At 40.9% G+C, this 21,010-nt stretch overlaps 1 protein-coding gene across 7 annotated transcripts in view; it reads left to right on the top strand.

Annotated features, from left to right (window-relative positions):
* Positions 1 to 21,010, top strand: part of plecb (plectin b) — a 123,245-nt gene that overhangs the window by 23,722 nt on the left and 78,513 nt on the right. For 2 of the 7 annotated variants that reach the window (XM_040012622.1, XM_040012620.1), the window contains exon 1: positions 12,003 to 12,321. The exons of the other annotated variants lie outside the window; for them this stretch is intronic. In XM_040012622.1, the coding sequence (XP_039868556.1) occupies positions 12,276 to 12,321 (46 nt within the window). In that variant the 5' untranslated portion in view covers positions 12,003 to 12,275. Of the gene's footprint in view, positions 1 to 12,002; positions 12,322 to 21,010 lie in introns of those variants that run through there. 7 annotated transcript variants of the gene reach the window in all.

Below are 21,010 nucleotides of genomic sequence, written 5' to 3'. Positions count from 1 at the left end.
AGCGTGAAGGAGCACTCTGTTGAGGGAAGACAAGAACTTTTTGATAGCCCGGAGCAATTACGTTCACATTGAACTCTTTCCAGATTTTTTTCTGAGTAAGTGGAAAAAACTCCTTTTTTTGCCAAGCAGACTTCAGGCTTATTATGTTCCAAGTGAGTAATAGTAAAAATAGTCCTTAGCACATGATCTGATACCTGTTAATTCATATTACCAAGTAATGATGCTCGTGAGCAATCATTTGTGAATGTGTATAACTTTCCATCATTTCCTGACACTCAAAGGCAGTGAGTTTATTGCTGGTCAGTGGTATTCAGAGCAACTGGAGCTGGATTGTGTGACAGTCACCAACACAAGCCAGGAATGTCACGGCAGGTCACCCCACACAGCTGACAGTGGGGGGGGAATGTGTCCCACGTGTGCACACACTGTCATTGCACGTTAGGTTTCTCACTGATCTTTCCACATGCACACGCTCTCCCTCTGGGACTGCAAGCATACCACAACGAGTAACTCGTTGCATTTTCCTCTGTTAGCGGCTGACTTAATCTCCTCCTGGTCGAAGACACCAAAGATGGAGGAGTGAAGCTTGTTAGCCTTCCACAGTCAGATTCTGTGAGGCTTTGACAGAATATGCAAAAAAACTACCCTAAATGGCAAGCTCAACTCCTCCGTTTCACTGAAAAAGGAGCTACACAGACTGGACTTACGTAAAAGGCACGACTTGCTTCATAGATAAAGATGCTTCTCAGATGATAGACTGCTGTGAAACTAAACACGGCCTCTCATGCTTTTGTGTGTCTCCTGCCCGCTGGCTCTCTGAGGGGCGTGTCTGCCCTCCCAGGAACCACAGGTCAACAGCAACCCTGGAAAAAACTGCCTGTTGTTTGTTTTCTTATCTGAAAGTTCAAATTACTGCCAATTCTGGCCTTCCTGTAGGGCTGTAGCTACACTTTGACACGGCTTAGACGCTCCAGTTGCTCCAGGGCAACTTTGAGCCTGGCGAGGGCTGCGTTTGAAATGTTTGGAAAGTGCATTTGGAATGAGCTCTGTGCGCAATAATTTAGCCTTAGTTAAGTTGTTACAGCTGTTGACATTGTTAAAAGAAGGACTAAAGCCAATTCCATGACCTCCTGCTTACATTATTTATGTTTGGCCTTTACCATCATTCCATGAATTCACGGCTGAAGGCCAGGAGAGATGTGAGAGCACATTAACATAGCCAACTGACATACTGCATATAATGTGCTTAAATTCGTGGTACAGTTGCAGCATTTTAATTCTACTGTCAACTGATAGACCTGATTAATTTCAACTGATTTTGAACTTTACAGTATTACATTTAAAAATTTGTGATAACCTGAATTTCATAGAGGGGGGGGGATAACTGACATATAAGGGTGTTTTCAACAGGAAGTGCACTTCACATGCAATCAGAACCAGTGTCCTGTATTACCAAACAGCACAGAAGGACACATAAATCAAGTTTAAGGAAACTGAATTAACATGTGAAACATAGCCAAGGAACAGTCAGAAGCACTACTTTTGTCTCTGGTCATGAGATCTGCTAAGTTATAGTCATGGTAAAAGGTTGTTGGGGGCCCAAACTACAAGGATTCTCTGTGGCTTCCAGTAGGAGGCAGTGAGCTGCTGGCATCGGTCATGGAATAGAGACAGACTCACTGGTGTCAGTTTTAGGAGAGCTGAAAGCGGCTCTGGACGAATCGATTTAAATTTGTCAGACATGCGGCGAAAGTCCCACCATCCATCCTGGGAAAGGAGCATTACGGGCAGTAGCCAGAGAGACGCCTCAAGCAGAAACTCCCTGTCATGTGTGGTGAAGACAGAAAAAGATGATGAGGCACTCCGAGAGTGTGAGAGAGCAGCAGGACAGGAAGGAGAGAGACAAAGTGCTGAAAGACAAATCAGTTTTCACAAGCAGAAATTAAGAGGCAGATAAAGTAGAGGGTAAGGGGAGAGGAGGATTGGATTCTCTCTCCTCTCACTAAGCATCGATCAGTCGTGGTTGGGTTCACGCTTGGCAGCAATTTGTTTAGATGAAGCGGCGTGTAAGGTGGGACCTGTTGTTGCAGCAGGCCTCTGGTTTTAATTTTTGGCCTTTAAAAAGGCTGTTTCTGCCAATTCACCGACATGATGCATGAGCCAATTTATACTCACATTGTTTGGAGAGAAACATATGTGTCACGGTATTAATATCCTAGAGCTAGATATTGTTTCCCCCACTGTTGCTTCTCTGCTTATGTTGGCTGACTGCATCATGGCTTTACAGAGTAAGCACAGCCCCTGGTGGATCATTGTTCTCATAACAACAGACCTGATGATCAAAAAAGCTGACAAATGGACTTTTAAGGAAATCCCCAAGGATTTTAAAAAAAGCTTTGGGTTGACATCAGGAACAGTAGCTGAAATAGCGGAGATTGTATTCCAGAGTGGAGATCAGTGTGTGGATTCCAGGCTTTGGATTAATGTCCTCTGTCTCAATAGCTGATGGGTTCGTTTAAACAAAGCTAAAATGACTGCATCGCTCCAGTGACGCTACTTAGTCCAGTTCCAGCATAGTGAATCTCAGTGGAAGCCAGTGAGTCAGAGCGTGGGTGGGGTGGAGTGGGGGGGCAGGGGGGGGACCTTTGGGGACCCATTTTGCTCCATGTCAACCACTTATACTTTTTCATTTAAATGACTCCCTCTTTTCCGCCTTTCTGTAAATAGAATGTGACTCAGAGATAACGTTCTTGTGCTCGCCTCTCCATCAATCATATTTCCAAATCTCAAGAAGGTAGAAAATTATAAAGGGAGCCACCTGCTGCAGCCGAAGGTCCACACGAGAGCTGATCTCTGGTCTTTAGCTGCCTTGTTTTTAAGGTCGTGTTGTCTCAATTCTTAGAATTCCTCAGGAGTCTTGTGTGTAGCAGTATGGTAGGAAAAATCACCCTCCCTGAAGACATTTGCAGGCTGCTTGCTGTTTGCCTGTCAACATTAATGATAAAAAGAAAACCTCCCGTTTATGCATTTTCCTGCGTTATATACATAGCCTGTAAAATCACAAAAAAATAATGATGAGATGGTTTTCAATCAAATTAAAATAACAGGAAACTTGTGATAAACTATGGAAAACAAAATCTGCTGAGATCACACTGGCACTGTTGACAGGCTGTGTTTTGTCAGGTTCAGTCCATTGGCTTAACTATTTTATCACAGACAAACACGCGGGCGATCTCTCTTGATGGGGAGCCCGGTCTCCTGCTGACTGCTGCCTTGTGCTCTAAGCCGGTACATTGGGCCGGAGGTCTGAGTGGCTGGGTGACCTCAGACAGTAGGAATGTTTTGTCTGGATTGTCCACAGCAGGGCTACCGGTCTGATGTCGGTGGAGCAGCAGAGCTGAGAGCCAGCGGGACTTTGAAACACTCAAAGGGTGAAAGTATCAAAAATTGTGGTTGGTAAAGTTGTATGGAACAATAAGAGGCCACATAGGAAATAAACAAACTATCAAAGTGGTATCACTGAAAAACAGCTGTCCACGTGCTGCTTTGTAGCCACACAGTTGCACCTAATTTTGTTGCTGAGAAACAAGTGTTTGCTTAACCAGATCAGCAATGAAATTTCAACTGCATCACTACAGGGGAGGCAAAGCTGTCTGTTGTGTTTTTGTAGCTTACTGCTCATGGAGCAAGCACCTATAGTAAACATTTATGTAGCACAATCAAATGTAATCCTATTAGTTCAGAGGAAATATTTTCCATTAGTGATCATTCGAGGTGACTTTGGTCTATATGAGATTTTCAGGATACTGAAAACATTAAATGTATAGCAGAAATGCCATGGCAGAAAAAAGTAATATTTATGAGGTCTTTGGACGGGATCATCTTTATCATCTTCATGAGAACTTTTATGACCTCAGAAATGAAAATATTTTGAAAGCTCGGGGTTATGAATGTTTTCAGAAATAGCAGAAGCCACTGAAGTTAATTTTTCAAAGGATGTAAAATTGAAAAAAAAACAAAACAACCAACAACATAAAAATGAACATTTCAGTCCTGAAAGCTTCTTTTGGCTGTTCCCTTATTTACAAGAACATTTGATTTGGCAGATTGCCCTTCCTAATAGAGCACACAAGGAATTTCAGTATATATAAAGGTAGATAATGCCCTATCATTTATGTGACTTTGGGGCCAGAGTTGTTTGTCTTACAGCATCATCTGTGGCAAAGTAACTTTGGCTGTAGTTGTAGTTTGAGACAAATATGTCGTGTGATGCCTCGTCCAGCAGCAGAGGTGATCCAGCGTAGCACCAACGACTTGCTTTCCATGACATCTATCACAAGATCCATTTGAAGGCAGCTTTACACAACTTTTTAATGACCACAATGGCCAGTCTGTGTGTGTCTGTGTGATGTGATATGATTTATTGTTTGACCAGTCTCAGAGTGTCAGCAGTTACTTGACTAAAAGCTATTTAAAAGCAACTGTATTGTATTACTATTACTGTAGTCTTAAGTAGTTCTTTAAATCGTTGTCTCCAGCTCTTCTGAAAAAGGAAAGGTTTAAAGGCAGCAGAAGTAATCTGGAAGGCATGCATTGCAATGATAAACTCATCACAGATGGACAGATAAAGCCAACAAGTGACTGTGACTGTTAGCGAAAGGTCAAGAGAAATTTCCCTTACCAGGCCTTGACAAATAAATCTTAGCAATTTACAGGCTGCCCTGTGGCTAATAAATGCTCGTGTAGCTTGGCAGGATACTTCTAAAGCCAGAGCAGCACAAACTGAACAGGAGCTCTGCCTGGACATTACAAAAGCCCTGCTCCTCATAACTCTCATTCCTTTTTGAAACGAGTTATGAAACACTGCTAGGGGCCGAGAGATTCATCCCTGTGTAACCTTGAAAAGCTGAAGAGTGTGCGTTTGACATTGTAGCCTGTATTTGTTCTAGTTTGTAACCGCATGAGCAGCTGCAGGCCTTTTTTCTTTTTTTACATTTCTCTAAAATATTTGAAAATATAACATAGGAAACTGCACTGATCCAAATGCCAGGAACTAAATACTTAACAGGATTTTAAGATGCTTGAACCTCTGAACAGTATGTGTTTTATGTTTTTATGTATTGTATTTAGTTAAAGTCCAAAGCAGGTATTCCTTAGACAACAACCTTAGACAACGTTTTCTAGATTTAATATAACAAAATCTTCAACCTGACTACAAACCTCTGGCTCATTTTTAATCATACTGGTAACACACAAACACTTTTTGCTCATTTTCTGGTTTATTTTCTGAACTTAACCAAGATTGTGTTCTGACTGAAAATACTGTAGCTAAGCTTAAATGCAGGCAGCATGGCGTGGAGGTGTTAGCATTAGTCTAAGAAATATGCTTTCTCTTAGAATTTTAGGACAAATGTGCAGCTACTGCTAGTAGTTAGCTTACTTTGATTAGATGTGGATCTGACATCTTCACAGTGATGGTGAGGTTTCAAACTAAGAAAAGAACTTCATGTATTCTCATCTGTCTAGAAATACAACATATTTTGATTCTGGCTAGCACGTCCTTTTTTTTTTGCTCCTACTTGTACTAAGCTAACTATCCTGATGTTGTGTCTGTCACCAAGAGTTTGCCAAAACTATGAAACCGAGTATTATGAAACTTATTGGAGGAAGAACCTATAAAATGTTGGTGTGAATACCAATCACCTCTTGTACTCTTACTCTTACTCTTAGAGTATCTTCGTTCCTTTCGTATTGTCACAATGTGTGCAATATTTATGTTTAACTTTAATGTTACTTGTTTTAAAAACTAAAGGTTTCATAACTGTAATAAATAACTCTTTCGCAGCTTATTTGAGTGCAGCTGTGGATTAATTTAATCCATATTAACTTTGACATGGTTGCCCATTGCAACTAGTGCAAAAACAGGCTGCACTGATGAGCTGGGTCATGCTCATCAGTGCAGCCTGACTCAGTCTGACTAGGACGTATTGACTGTTTGCTGTTTATAAATTAGACTGCAAACCTCTCTGTGGATAATTGCAGTGACTCTGAGCTGGACCTCCAGCCAGGTGACCAGTGCAATCACCTTCTTGTGCCCTGGAAGTTGGAGGTATTGCACATTTGACCTCTTGCTGACCAGTTGATCACAGCAACTACTTGCAGTCAGTCACCAAATGTAAAAAAACAACAACAACCCCCCCTCCCCGTTAATCTCATTGATAGAAGCATAGCAAAGCATATACTGTGCCTTTCTGTGTGGAGTTTCCCTGGTCTTCGTCAGAACCCCATCAAGGATCTACTGCACCTTTCATTGTGTCAGCTGGAATATATTCTAGCCCACCCACAACCATAAGTTGTATAAGTGGTTAAGAAAAAAGATGAATAGGTGGAAAGCTGATTGGTGTATTAGTATGTATACCTGGAAGTATCTGTAGGGTCTTCTGTTTAAAGGTCCTTGTAAACATCCTTCAGTTGCAATGCCTGGCTTTCCTTAAGGGAACATGTCATAGTCACAAGTGATGGGAGTGGAAAGAGTTTGATGGGCACAGATCCAGAGGGCTACTGATGTCAGCCAAAGCAAGCAGTCAAACACTTTATACGCAAGAAACACTCAGCTGTGCCCTTCTGTAAATTCACAAAACATGCTTGCATGGGTCTTTTTTCTTGTAAGACAAGTATGGAAACAAATTCTCTAGAAGTACTCCGAAATCTCCTTCAACTGCTTCCAAGAGCTGCACACTCTTGAACACACTCTGAAAAAACACACACACTCGAATATACACAGATGATTGAATTCTCCTTGACAGTAAAGAACAGCAAGACTCCCATTTCCCCTGCTGCCAAAAATGTGTCAGTCATTTCCTCCAGACGTCCTTTATTATGTGCAAGAGGCCATACAAGAGCTGAATCAAATAATAGTGCTGCAACAAGGCCACCCACTGTCTGAGCGGAGATGGAGGCTAACTGATTACTAGTGGGTGGATTGATTTGCCATCATTTATTTTGTTTAATTTCTCTTTGGTAAACTCCAATCCATTTCCTGTGGCTTTTACCACAGCCTGTTCTACTGGGTATCGGCAGGGCTTCTTTAGTGAGGCTTGATCAGTAGTTGATGTTTAAGCTTACGACAGAAGTCAATGCGGTTTATTGACTAAGGATTGCTATTGATTTAGTCGCATGAGGCACTGATTATGTAGTGACTTAGCCAAGTTAGTTTCATTCTGATATTAAAGCTTTTCAGCAGATTTTAGGAAGTTATTAATACTGTGAGTTCATTGTGTTTGGGGAAGTAGATGTTTGATTTGGGACACAGCACTGGGAGTGTCTTTTGCTTTTTGTTTTCCTCAATTTGGCAGACTAGCAGCTGTTATTTTTTGCTTGTGCTGTGTCTCTGTTGCTTGTGCCCACTGAAGGAGAAAACACAGGTTTATTGCATTTTTAGAGTGCCTGCAGATATGAAATAGCACATCCAGTAATCATTCCTCTTCCTGTGGTGCAAGCTTTAGCACGCTGGGCAAACAACTTCAGTTTACATGGATAACGTAGCCAGGATTTGTATTTGTTTTTATAAATTGGGCAGTTTTGAAAGCACTTCAGCTATTTCATTTTTTTCCTAGCCTAGCTTGTCATACTGGGAGGGCTCTGTTTTTTTTCTTACTTTACAAATTAGATTAGTGTTTTAATGTACTTAGCTAATCAAATACATTTTCTTTAAGGTAAACAGGTATGAAAGAGCAAATTTTGCTGATGGGGACCTACACTCAGGGTACGTGAAAGTCTTTACCCTAGCACAGGGGTCAGCAACCTTTAACACCCAAAGAGCCATTTGGACCTGGTTTCCACGCAAAAGAAAACACTGGGAGCCGCAAATACTTTTTGACATCTAAAATGAAGATAACGCTGTATACATTGTTTTTTACCTTTATGCTTTGTGTGAAGAACTAAGGTGTGTTGCTTATGAAATCCATGAAGTGCTACAGAGAAAATTACATTTTATTTATGTAATTAACACATTTTGAACTCTTAAAGAAATATAACAAAAGGAACTAAAATGATCCATGTAGCAAACAAAAACTGCTGTGAGCCGCCACCCTTATATCGCCTTTGGGCTTTTGGAGCCTTGACCTGGCTTTTAAAAAATAATTGGAAAAAAAGCACTATGCTGCTAAAAAGAAAAAAATATTTACAAAATTCTGCCTAAATATGTATTTTACCTGGTTAATGTGTGTGGCGGGGCGTGGCCTGCAGCGCTGCTGCAGGGGAGGCGGACATACAGTGGGGCAAAAAAGTATTTAGTCAGCCACCGATTGTGCAAGTTCCCCCACTTAAAATGATGACAGAGGTCAGTAATTTGCACCAGAGGTACACTTCAACTGTGAGAGACAGAATGTGAAAAAAAAATCCATGAATTCACATGGTAGGATTTGTAAAGAATTTATTCGTAAATTAGGGTGGAAAATAAGTATTTGGTCACCTCAAACAAGGAAAATCTCTGGCTCTCACAGACCTGTAATGTCTTCTGTAAGAAGCTTTTCTGTCCCCCACTCGTTACCTGTATGAATGGCACCTGTTTGAACTCATCATCTGTATAAAAGACACCTGTCCACAGCCTCAAACAGTCAGACTCCAAACTCCGCCATGGCCAAGACCAAAGAGCTTTCAAAGGACACCAGGAAAAGTATTGTAGACCTGCACCAGACTGGGAAGAGTGAATCTACAATAGGCAAGCAGCTTGGTGTGAAAAAATCAACTGTGGGAGCAATCATCAGAAAATGGAAGACATACAAGACCACTGATAATCTCCCTCGATCTGGGGCTCCACGCAAGATCTCATCCCGTGGGGTCAAAATGATCATGAGAACGGTGAGCAAAGATCCCAGAACCACACGGGGGGACCTGGTGAATGACCTGCAGAGAGCTGGGACCAAAGTAACAAAGGTCACCATCAGTAACACACTACAACGGCAGGGAATCAACTCCCGCAGTGCCAGACGTGTTCCGCTGCTGAAGCCAGTGCATGTCCAGGCCCGTCTGAAGTTTGCCAGAGAGCACATGGATGATACAGCAGAGGATTGGGAGAATGTCATGTGGTCAGATGAAACCAAAGTAGAACTTTTTGGTATAAACTCAACTCGTCGTGTTTGGAGGAAGAAGAATACTGAGTTGCATCCCAAGAACACCATACCTACTGTGAAGCATGGGGGTGGAAACATCATGCTATAGGGCTGTTTTTCTGCCAAGGGGACAGGACGACTGATCCGTGTTAAGGACAGAATGAATGGGGCCATGTAACGTGAGATTTTGAGCCAAAACCTCCTTCCATCAGTGAGAACTTTGAAGATGAAACGAGGCTGGGTCTTCCAACATGACAATGATCCAAAACACACCGCCCGGGCAACAAAGGAGTGGCTCCGTAAGAAGCATTTGAAAGTCCTGGAGTGGCCTAGCCAGTCTCCAGACCTCAACCCCATAGAAAATCTGTGGCGGGAGTTGAAAGTCCGTGTTGCTCGGCGACAGCCCCAAAAACATCACTGCTCTCGAGAAGATCTGCATGGAGGAATGGGCCAAATACCAGCTATGGGTGTGCAAACCTGGTAAAGACCTATAGGAGACGTTGACCTCTGTTATTGCCAACAAAGGTTATGTTACAAAGTATTGAGTTGTATTTTTGTTATTGACCAAATACTTATTTTCCACCCTAATTTACGAATAAATTCTTTACAAATCCTACCATGTGGATTCATGGATTTTTTTTTCACATTCGGTCTCTCACAGTTGAAGTGTACCTCTGGTGCAATTGACCTCTGTCATCATTTTAAGTGGGGGAACTTGCACAATCGGTGGCTGACTAAAATACTTTTTTGCCCCACTGTACCTGAGTGCACCCGCAATCACGCCTCGCCGCCTTAACGTCTGCGCCATCTATGCTGTTGTGTTGGTGGGTGTCGGGCTGTGAGCTGAAAAGCTACAGCCGGCTGTATGCGTACAGCAACAGTGTGTGAAAAGTGGTCAATAAAGAGATGCTGAAAAGCATGTTCATGGAAACATCGTCGGGTCTGCCATGATATGTTTACAATGGGACTTCTGCTCCTGAACCTCTGCGCACAGCGTCTGCAAATCGGGGCTGTACGGAGTCACTTTCATCTTTACGCAGGACTGTAAGCTGTCATCTGTGAGGCGTGAGCGGTGTTTGTTTTTAAAATAGTTCACGGTGGAGAATAGCTGCTGACATAATGTGGATCCGAAGTGCCATAATTGGCCTACTTGGGGTTGAAAGTCTCGATATATGCACGGCGTTTCGGCGGGTATACCGGCTTCCGCGAGTGTGACGCTCATTTTGAGCGATGAAAAAAATAATAGAATATATATATTTTTTGTATTTCAATATCACAATAATCTTCCAATTTAGAACTACAAGTTAAAAAAGAACCAATATAAATAAAATACACTTCAGCTAAATACTTCTAATTTATTTTCCCAAACCAATAAGGACTAAAAAAGCTGCATGTGGCTCCGGAGCCGCAGGTTGCCGACCCCTGCCCTAGAAGGAGTTTTTCAGAAGACCGTATAAAAGATGGACGTAGTTACCACAATTTCACCCATTGGTTTTAGGAGCTTCAGTGTTTTAGTTGCTGTCAAGTCAGTTTTTTGGAGCCGGAAATATCTGGACAAGAGGGTGGAGTGCAAAGTTATCCGCTAACGCTAGCTAGCTTAGTTAGCAGCTACATCCACAAACTGTAAAGGTGCCACGGACACACATGTCTGCTGGCTGGGGCTAAGAAACAAAATGAAATATTAAAATTTCCCTCACAAACTTCTTGGATGGCCATCTTTACAGTAATTGCTATATATATGTTTGCATGTATACATACTTCATCTCCTCCTTAAAGGGTTGGACAATCTAAATGAAACTTTGCATGAACATATCACACATTTAACCATTATTGGTTAAATAATACGATTTTACAAAAGATTTATTAGAAATCCCATTTCCCATGATATGCGTTAATCCAGATCATAAAAGGTATAAAAAAAACTTTCGATAGAGACCAAAACTGTTTGGTTTTTTTTTTTTTTTTTTTTTGTACCAGCGTCTAAAATATGCTTTTTCATCTTTTTTATGCTGTGAACCTTAACATGGGAGTGGGTGGGGATTGACTCTCCTTTGAAGCCAGCCTTTTGTGGCCCCTGCAGTCTGTTAGCGTTTCCTGCAATGGCCTCATTTTATTTTAGCTCCGGAAATTGTTCCTTAATAAACAATAACAACTATTTTCTAACATGACTGTTTTTGACTGCCCCCTGGTGATTAAAAAAAAGAAAGAAGTTTACTCACAGTCACAGTAATTTTAGTAGTTTTTGGTGACTTAAAATTCCAGATTTATGTTTCTTTGTTCTGCTAAAATTACACAACTTGTAAAATACTTTCCCATCTATTTCAGAAGAATATCTCTTTGTACTCCAGCTACAGTGTGTTGCTGGAGCGTTACGCTCACAGAAAAACCCTTGTTTTCATACAGCTTCTACATGTGCAATTAGTGCAAAGCTAGTTTGTTTTCATACAGCTTCTACATGTGCAATTAGTGCAAAGCTAGTTTGTTTAGGATTTAGAGCAAGAGTTGTTTTATCCTCTTATGTATTTATGGATGCTCTGAGTGAGCACTGGCTAAACTTGGGAATTACTACAGGGATCTGGGGGTGGTGCTGGGATTCTGTGTCACTACATGGGCATGCACACGCATATACATGTTAAACGTTCACTTGCTTCTACTCCTGCTCTCTTGTCTGTATCATCTGTACAAACTACTTCCTAATGTCAACCTTGTGGAGCAGGCTGATTGATAGATACTCTACTCTGTCTCACGATTCGCTGGTTTGTGACCAAAGTCTTTGTGGCAGATTCTTCACTCAGTCTTGGGCAAAAGAGAAGGTGGAGGAAGAAAAGGAGGGGCCAAGGGAGGGGTTTTGCACGAACAGATGCCGGCACACACAGGATGTTTGTGCGTGTGTGTAAATGAGTGTGTGTGCATGCACATGGTGTGTCACAGGAACCAAAACAGAGGAGAGTCCCGGTCAGCAGACCTGCAGTAGCAAGAGGAAAGTGATCAAAGTAAGCCAGAAAAGACTCTGTACTACTCAGACTTCAGTCACAGGAATTTAGTCAGAGACACCATTGGTCCTGTCGTCATTTGAGGGGAAGGAGTCCAAGCTCTTGAATCAGCATCAGCATTGCCAGTATCTGTTATCATCACCATTCAAAAGGAGGCCTAACAGTGACAATGAACAACCCTAGGTCTATCCAGAATGAGATTACGTCTCTAAAAGGTATTTAACATTCAGTTTTTGATTTACAGAAAAAGTGCCTATCGACAGGCTAACATACCAGCAAAGAATGAGGGTCACATTTGATTGTATCAGTCTGTCTATAGGAAGGGAGGGGTGTCATTGTTTGAAAAGCAGTGGAAGCTCAGGCATGTTTAACTAGCCGCTCACAATTGTATTTTAAACTGAGAGATACCATTTTACCGTTATAATAATCTTACCTGTGTTCGGCTGTTTTAATATCTGCCTGTCTGTGCTCCAAAATGTGTGCCATTGTTTCACCGCCTGTTAAACAGATAAATACTGAAGGAGTAAAGCAGGCTGGTATTTTGATAGACACACTTGGACCTCACATTTGCCATGCAAACCCTCTATGCAAACCTGGAATATCCATTTTCTTGGCTTATCTAAAATTAATGGTGAAACTGTGCTTAATGATTACACAGGCTGGGCTTTATTTTTGTACAGTAGCTCCGTGAAAGAGTGATGGAAAATGTAGCACAGCATTCTTTGACTATCACGCAAACCAGGGAATGGGAGGAATGTTGTCCACCTTTTCTTTCGCCATGCTTCTTGCTTGTTTTCAGTGTTTGCTTTCTTCCATCACAGTAAATCTTTCATAGTTGCATCATTTCAGCATGCGACCTGTCAGGTTTTACCTTTCTGAACCAGTTATTCACACGTGCTGCGTGTAGTTTCTGTTGATGAATGACTTAGAGTTAGCGTAAACTATGAATGGCCATATGCTTGGTAAACTGATAGTAACAATGAAGAGGAAGACAGTGACCAGAAAGATAATAGAGAAGAGTTTTGCAATTTCTTAGCTCAGCATGTTAAGTATAACCTGAAAAACAAGTGCATTTCTTATCTGTCTTTAAACAGGGCTTTATATATGTAAATGCTTTATTAGAAAGGCTAATAGCAGACAGATAGGTGCAGTAAGTCACCTTCTGTTTATTTGCTTAGAACACAGTCTTTTTTCTTTATAGGCTTGGATGAAAACTAGAGCACAACCACAAGAGAGGCAGTTCAAACAAACATGAGTGCTGCCTGGCCTGATGTGGTGGCAAATAGAAACGGTGTATGAATATTTTTGTATGAGGAACAAATGCAAAATGCAGAATTCTAGCAGTTAGCTTTTCTTCTTTAGATTATAGTTTTATGTTTTCATTTGTTTCAAGCTGTTAGGGTTGGAAAAAATGGTAGGGGACTGAGATGTTCAGCATTGATTTTCTGTTGTAAAAGGAGCACCATGCTGACTAAAAAATATATCTAATTATATCTAATGAAAAACAGGAATGGTTCCAGACATCCCTCTCCTGTTCAAGTTTTTTATAGGAAGTGTCTTTAAGCATGATTTTACCGAATTACCAACAGTATGTATGATCAGAGCTTTACACATTCTTCCCAGCTCTCAGCTCTTTCAGCTTCTCCCATAATAAATCCTTTTGTAATTACAGCTGTGCCACTGTCTGACACTTTGGTTCTTTCTTTAGACGGCGTGTGTGAGCTTTCACACAGTCACACTAATAGGAAACTACTGGATCCCGCTGCAATGCAGAAATTGCTTCCACTTATGTGGACAGAGTACCTCAGTGTGTGACGCTCAATCATCAGACTTTTTTATCTGCGGCATTAAGACACTTGGAACAGTAATGTCACACTGCTGCACAGAAAACAGGCCCGTTCATGCACAGTACGCTACCAGGAGAGATCAGTGCAAATGAGAGCTACAATTCCAAGAAGCTGTCATAGGTTCAGGCAGTGTGATTAATGTGATCTCAACGGTAGGCTTTCTCTCTCTGCGCATCTGTGTCTCTCCATCTCATCTCTAGATTGATTTCGGCCTTAGTTTGCATTTCCTGAAGGAGTCATGCAGCCATAAATTCCCCCGTTTTACTTCATGACACATAGCCAACAGACTATGTGTGCTTATGAGGATGAGAGCCGTAGGGCTGTCTCCTGCTCTGATAAATTCTTTTCAAGTCTTGTCTCTTTTGTTTTGGGTTGTATTGTATTTCTTTTGGGGTCAGATCTTGCAAGCATAGGTAATGAGTTGAATTCTATAAAACCAGAACACTGTGCGTGCAGTTGCACTGCTCTGTCTGGCTTTTCAAGCGGATATGCAGTTCTGTATGAATTGGTAGTAGCGTGACTTTACAGGGTTGCCAGCTGTCAAGTATCAGATTGGGTGGGTGGCATGGTTAACCTCAGCAGGTTATGAAACAGCTAAATGTACTGCCGTTGTTACCAGGAAACATATTGCAATGCTGTTTTAGTTGCTAAAAAACACAAGCAAACGCTTATAGAAGTGTAGTGTATAACAAATATATGCCAGCCATATAAGGAATGTCTACACAGGAAGCGACTCACTTGTTGCCTTGTACCCATTTGTATTGGACATTCCAGGGTCTGGTTGCCTAGGTTACCCTCTAATGTATTTACCTCGTTTCATATGCCAGCATACTTCAGACATTCATCTAGAAGCTGAAAGTTTAACTCAGGACACCCAGTTCACATTGCCCACAGTCTCTTCTCCCGTTGCGAGAAGTCACTGACTCTCTGTGGTCTCTGCTCGTTTTCTGTGTTGACGCTTGTTTAATGTGTTTTCCTCTTATACACCTCTAAAGACCGTAAAATTTACATACTAACGATTTTAGACATCATGATAATTAAGGTAGACATGCACGCTCACTCTGTAGTAGTCACTGCTACAAATACTGTCTTTGAATTTAGGCATGAAAACTGAAAAAACCAGAAATATAAGAAGAAAAATTGACCAGACTTACTGAGAGGGACTGTGGACTCATCAAACTTTATTCGAAATATGCTCACAACCACCCAGCATATGCTTTCCTTGGGGATCTGCCAAACCTGGTAGTCGCCACCGATCCACAGTGAGGCCTTTCCCAACCCACAGACTCTGGCCTAGCATGCTGCTACATTATCAATAAATGTTTGTGTTTTTGTTTGAGGTGCTTGCTCATTTTAATCTGTCTAACCTAACCTATTTAACCTATTTAACCTATTTTCACAAAGTACTGGCTTTCATCTTTATTTATTTGTATTTATTTGGCATTAAATTTGTGTGGAAGCATGAGAGTAGTGAACCCTGCTAATTAGCATAAGCCACAAGACATTGCTAACTCACGTATCATCCTATATGTAGTTATCAAAGCTATTTTTGGCCTATATTTACATACATGTTCTTTACACCAACACGAAATATACTCTTTATTTTACAAAAAAGCTCACATAAGCTGTGTGTATTCCATCTAATGCTAGGCTAACAGGGCAGTAGTGTTCATGCTATAAGCTACTGCGATGATACAAACCCCAGTTTCTCCACCATGGCTCTCATATAATAATATATATATATAAACTGGGTTCTCCTCTCTTTTCAGTAACACACATATTCATATTCGTCACCTGAAACCTTCTGTTTACCAAAATAGCATCAAATAGCAGCAAATAAAAGAAGACAAACAAGGTGATTGCATATCAGTAATGTAATCAGAGAAGGTAAGTTAGTCGTTATCTGAAATGTGCTGTTTCAATTAAGAGAACTAAAAATGTTTGATTAAATCTCGACGTTCCCTTTTAAAGTGCAATGACACATATGGTTAGCGATGCCAAAGTGCAAATTAACAACTGTTAAATTGGTATTCATGGCATGTCTAATGGTGACCTCAGTCTATTTTAACCCATCATAATACTTTTAATAAAATCATATCTTAATGCTGCAGTTCACACTGATTGTTTCACCAGCCAATCCGGTCACACATCACATATTTATGAATACAGAAAGCTTTTATGACATTTAGTTGAATACAAATGTTACACAATAATCTCAAGTTGAGCAACAATTTCTTAAATGTCTGCTATGCTCAATCTGTGACAACAAAATACAATAACTGTTTCATTCAAGTATACTTATGCAACATTGGTCTCACTGCTAAAAAAAAAGCAAAAAGGTGGTCAGCAACCAAGTTTACACTCCAGTCATCTGAGAAAAAGTGAGAATCAGCACAAGGTCCCTGCATCCTGCGACCCCCTGTCCTCTATTGTCTGAAGGAAATACCTTTTGTAATGCAGGAAATGTTCTTAGTATTGCAAATCTGCTTGCATTTCCAACGTGTTTCAAGAAAAAAGAGATTGAAACGGTTTTTATTTCAAGCTTTGTCTACCAGCCGGCTAAAACACCAGAAGAGTCTGCGCACAGTCATTCAGAGATGAAATGTTTATTTTACTTTGTTCTTGTCTGTAGAGACTGACTGAAAATGTTAGGGGTAAGCTTATAGAGGGATTGAACAGATCCCTTCCTTCCCCTTGTTCTATAAGCAGTATGGTCTCTATAGTGTCTGGATGGGCCATGCTCCACACTGTACACACATGAATCGGTTAGAGGAAATTCCATGACCTGCTCGTAGGTATTTTGGGAATTACTTCTCACTCATAACCTTGCGTTTATTTTTTTAATTTCCTTTTCTTTTGTCCCTGACCCTTCTGGACAGATTGCATCCGCATTTCTGAAATGTAGCGTATGCTTACGTACACTGATTTCCCTTCTGTTCCACTCTGCAGTTTCTCTGTTTTGATGAGAAAAAAAACCCAGTGGCAAAATATGACATTCAGCACTCTTTGTCATGAGGTAAAATAAACAGAGAAGCAGCGCAAGTGGGTTTCCACATTATAGTGTAATTAATGAGTAGCAAATGTGAGCATTGGGAGGTTCTTCACTTGTTTACCTCAGGCCTCTGAGAGTTAACCTTCTTTGTTCCTCTGGATTTGTCTCCTTTACAAAAAACATTACACAAAGATGTACAACATTTTATGGGAAATGTAGCTCACAGAGTGACACGACAGAGTGGCAGGTATAAACTGGCTGGTCACTCTGTGACCACTTTGCTGATTGCTGAGAACACTGTTTGCATTCAGGATAGTTTCAGGCCTGTCATGAGTGCGGCGCCACAGCATGGGGTAATGATGAATATATTCCCATTTAACAGCAGAGTGAGAGGTAGTACATCCCCTCAGTATGTTTACCCTGGAGTGTTGCGTTGTAGTGCGTGCATGTCTGATGCATACTCGAGGCTCTGCAGCTGTGTGCTTGTCTGTGTTTTTCTCATGTGGATCATGCCCTTACTTTTGATAACACTGTAGGGATACTTTCCATCTATTCATCCCTCATCACAGATTCTGGTTCTCGCCTTATGAGATTCACTCTAAGAGATGCTTTTATTATCAGGCAGCTGGGACTGGAGATGACTGGGTGTTACTAGTGAGATTGTTCTCATGGTTAAGATGTTGGATACCAGAGAAATGGGAACACCTTATTGAAGTTAAAAAGGGAAATATCTTAGATCAGCGGTCCCCAACCTTTTTTGCGCCATGGACCGGTTTATGCCCGACAATATTTTCACGGACCGGCCTTTAAGGTGTCGCGGATAAATATAACAAAATAAAACTAGTACCGGTACCGAAAAAAAGAAGATTTATTCATAACACACGTGAAAAGACCCAGGAAAACCGAGTTAATGATAAAAACGATAACAAAATAACGCTGAAAACCGATAAAAACCCTGAAAACCATACATTTCATCCCTGAGCCTCAACTCTCGCGGCCCGGTACCAAATGACTCACGGACCGGTACCTGTCCGAGGCCCGGGGGTTGGCGGACCGCTGCCTTAGATTACTGAAATATCATGTCTTAATATTTTTCTTCCTGTTATTGGTGTATGAATGGGGTAGTTTAGATTGAAAAGAACACGTTAGAATATAAAAGTCACATAAAGTAGACCAGCCAGTCCTGGTTTCTCTGAGGTAAAATCACTATTTTATCTTATCTCATATCTCTTCATTGCTCTAGAAGAACGTGTTCTCCCTGTGTGGTTCACTCTAGTATAGTCCAACTATTTGTTGACTTGATATACATTTATTTTCTTTGAGATGCAGAAAACATAAAGAGTTCAGTTATAAGTCTGTTATAAAAAGGTCACTATAAAAGTAGATATCGATATCGGCAGCACTGATACATGGGTTAGACTTTATTCTCTATTGATATGTGTTGGCTGTAGATGTGGAAGAGGGTGAGGGTGATTATCTCTATGTGTGTGGCTTGTTCATGATGTGCCTTTTACTATATGATAGCCTCTAGTTGCCCGCACAGCCCTGATACAGGCAAGCAGTTAAGAAAACAGATAGTTCAGTATATGATACTAACTTTCAGCAGTAGTCGATACCTATCTGCGGTGGTCTGATGAAAGGGAACATCTGATAGTAGCTGTTCCACCTGGCAGCTGGAACCTTGCTTTAAAAGATCTGTTGTTATTATCTCCATACCTGATGATATAGCACACCTTCAGAGCCCCTGTAGTTTTCCTGCTTGTGCAGTTTGCACTTTTTGGCAGAACAAGAAAGACCAACAGGATATTATCCAGAGGCGTAACATTTTGGCACATGCGTGTTGGCAGATCAGTGTCGTCTTTGTGTCGTCTTTGTATTACATCAATCGACCACTATCACAAAGCTGTGGCATAGTGGGTTTTTAAAAATCTGTTAAATGACACCCTTTTTTTCCCTGTAAGTCTATAGCAAGTTTTTCATTATCTGAATTTTGTTTGTCTCTATCAGTGTAGCTAGTGTTTGAACAACACAGGTTCTAGATACTGTTTTAAAATCTGATGTTTGGCGTTCTTGTCTTGTTTTATTAACAGTTGTTATCACAATTGCTATTGCATTGGATCCAAGTCTCATTTTCTGGGACCACGATGATAGAACTGAAGACCGAGCACAAAGACAGGAAATGAAAATTACAAACGGTTTTCTTCAAGTTTCAGGAAATCGTAGCCACTTTAAAGCGTACTGTTGATATAATGTTTAAACAATTCTTTTTTTCTTGTTTTTATTCTGCTGTGTGGAAATTGATATATTTGCTTGTTCAGTATTACAGTAGCTTAGATAAAATCATTGTAACCCATCTTAGCTGCAATTCTTAAGTCAGGAATGATGTTTCTTTGGCCACAGGCATTTGGTCTTTGATCAGAGACAGCTAGCTGCCAAAAAAGGCAGCAAACTGTCTGATAAGTGCTTCATGTCAGAGGAATGGAATGAGACATCTCTGAAAAGAAGAGATTAAAAACCGTGTAGGATTTCCAGAAATTTGGCAAACAAATGATTCTCATGGACTCAGAACTTAATGATCAGCAACAAGGCCCTTGAACTTGAAGTAAGGACAAGTCTTTACACAGCTCGGGTGTTTTCTCCCATCCACATCCATTCAGTCACCTGTGTTTCATTTCCCTTCAACTGACGATGGCACAGAGAACGACAGCTGAACTGTATGTATAATGCAGAAAGGAAGTGACTCATCTAGTTACTTGCCAATCTGTGTTTTGTTTGCTTTAATTTCTATGTCAACAAAAGATGTCTGATCAAGAAATGACTCACAGTATCATAGGCCACAGTTCTGACCACAAGCAAATGACTCATCTTTTGGGACCGCATGCTAACTGGCTGCACGATGTCCTCGTGAATTCTCCTAAAATGATAACAAACCTCCTGCAATATTATCAGTCATGGTAACTGATAAACGAAACTTTTTAGCTTCCTGGTGTTAAATATTCTTTCAGACCTCATATTTTGCCTTACAAAATAACAAAAATGTCAGCTTATTGGTGACTTAAGACAGACAGAAAATAATGAATACCTAAACCTTACTGTCCCATCCAGTGAAACAGAACTGCTAAACTACAGTTAACTTTAATTATCCTTTAGTTTTGCTCTAATCACAAACTTCAAACACAGTCTGTTCACAATATATTATACTAACAGGGTGTTTTTCTCTTTATCTGTGACACCATGCTTTTGCCATGCTGTAAATCAGGAGTGGCTGCTTGCCTCAAATGTTGTGGCTACACATAAATGTCCCAATGAAGCTGGTCAGTAAATTCCACTCAAATAAAGTTTGCTCCATCGACCGCTGTTGATCTCTTTCGACATCTCCGCACCCCCGAACATTAAGAACAAGCCAAAACAATGCAGATACAAAGACAGACTGATTTATTATCACCCCCTTCTCCCCATTGTGATGGGCGAATTCAGCAGCCAAGGCCTAAATTTGTTTACAATCTTTCAGTCTGCTTCACACAGGAGGGTAATTTGATGGGAACCCAACTGTGTAGGCGATGATTTCTGTGTGGTCCGAACCATGTGGTCTGTTTTAGAAGATATGACAGGACAATTGTTTTTATGTGTTTACTTGTAACCGTTCCATCCTTTTCTCCCATTTTTCCTTTTTTAAAATACCATATGGGAGTTATCAAATTCCTGAACTGTTTTCTGAGTGGCATCTTCCAGCTGTCGACCCAGCCCTGAATTCAGAAACACAAGCGGTATTTGTTATGGACGTGCTTTATGCTGTTTGCAAAGCCTCCACGCTCCTATTGTCGCTTCTGTCATCTGGGACATCTGCACTGTTTGAAGCAGGCGCTCTGTGGAATCATTTCACACTCATGTCCACAATGTTTTACAGCAATTTGCACACAATTCAAGACATTCCTGTCGTATAGTTAACCCTGCTTCCCTGTAAGGAAATGCATCATGGGTAGTTTCCCTTCTCTGTTGTTGAGCTATTTTTAGTTATGGCTTTCTAGCGCTATGGGGAAAGACCTTATAGTATACTTAATGAGA

Source organism: Simochromis diagramma, unplaced genomic scaffold (assembly GCF_900408965.1).
Source record: "Simochromis diagramma unplaced genomic scaffold, fSimDia1.1 OVJJ01000618.1, whole genome shotgun sequence".
NCBI classification, from domain to species: Eukaryota; Metazoa; Chordata; class Actinopteri; order Cichliformes; family Cichlidae; genus Simochromis; species Simochromis diagramma.
The sequence above is the reverse complement of the archived record's forward strand: the minus strand, read 5'-3'. Positions and strand labels throughout refer to the sequence as shown.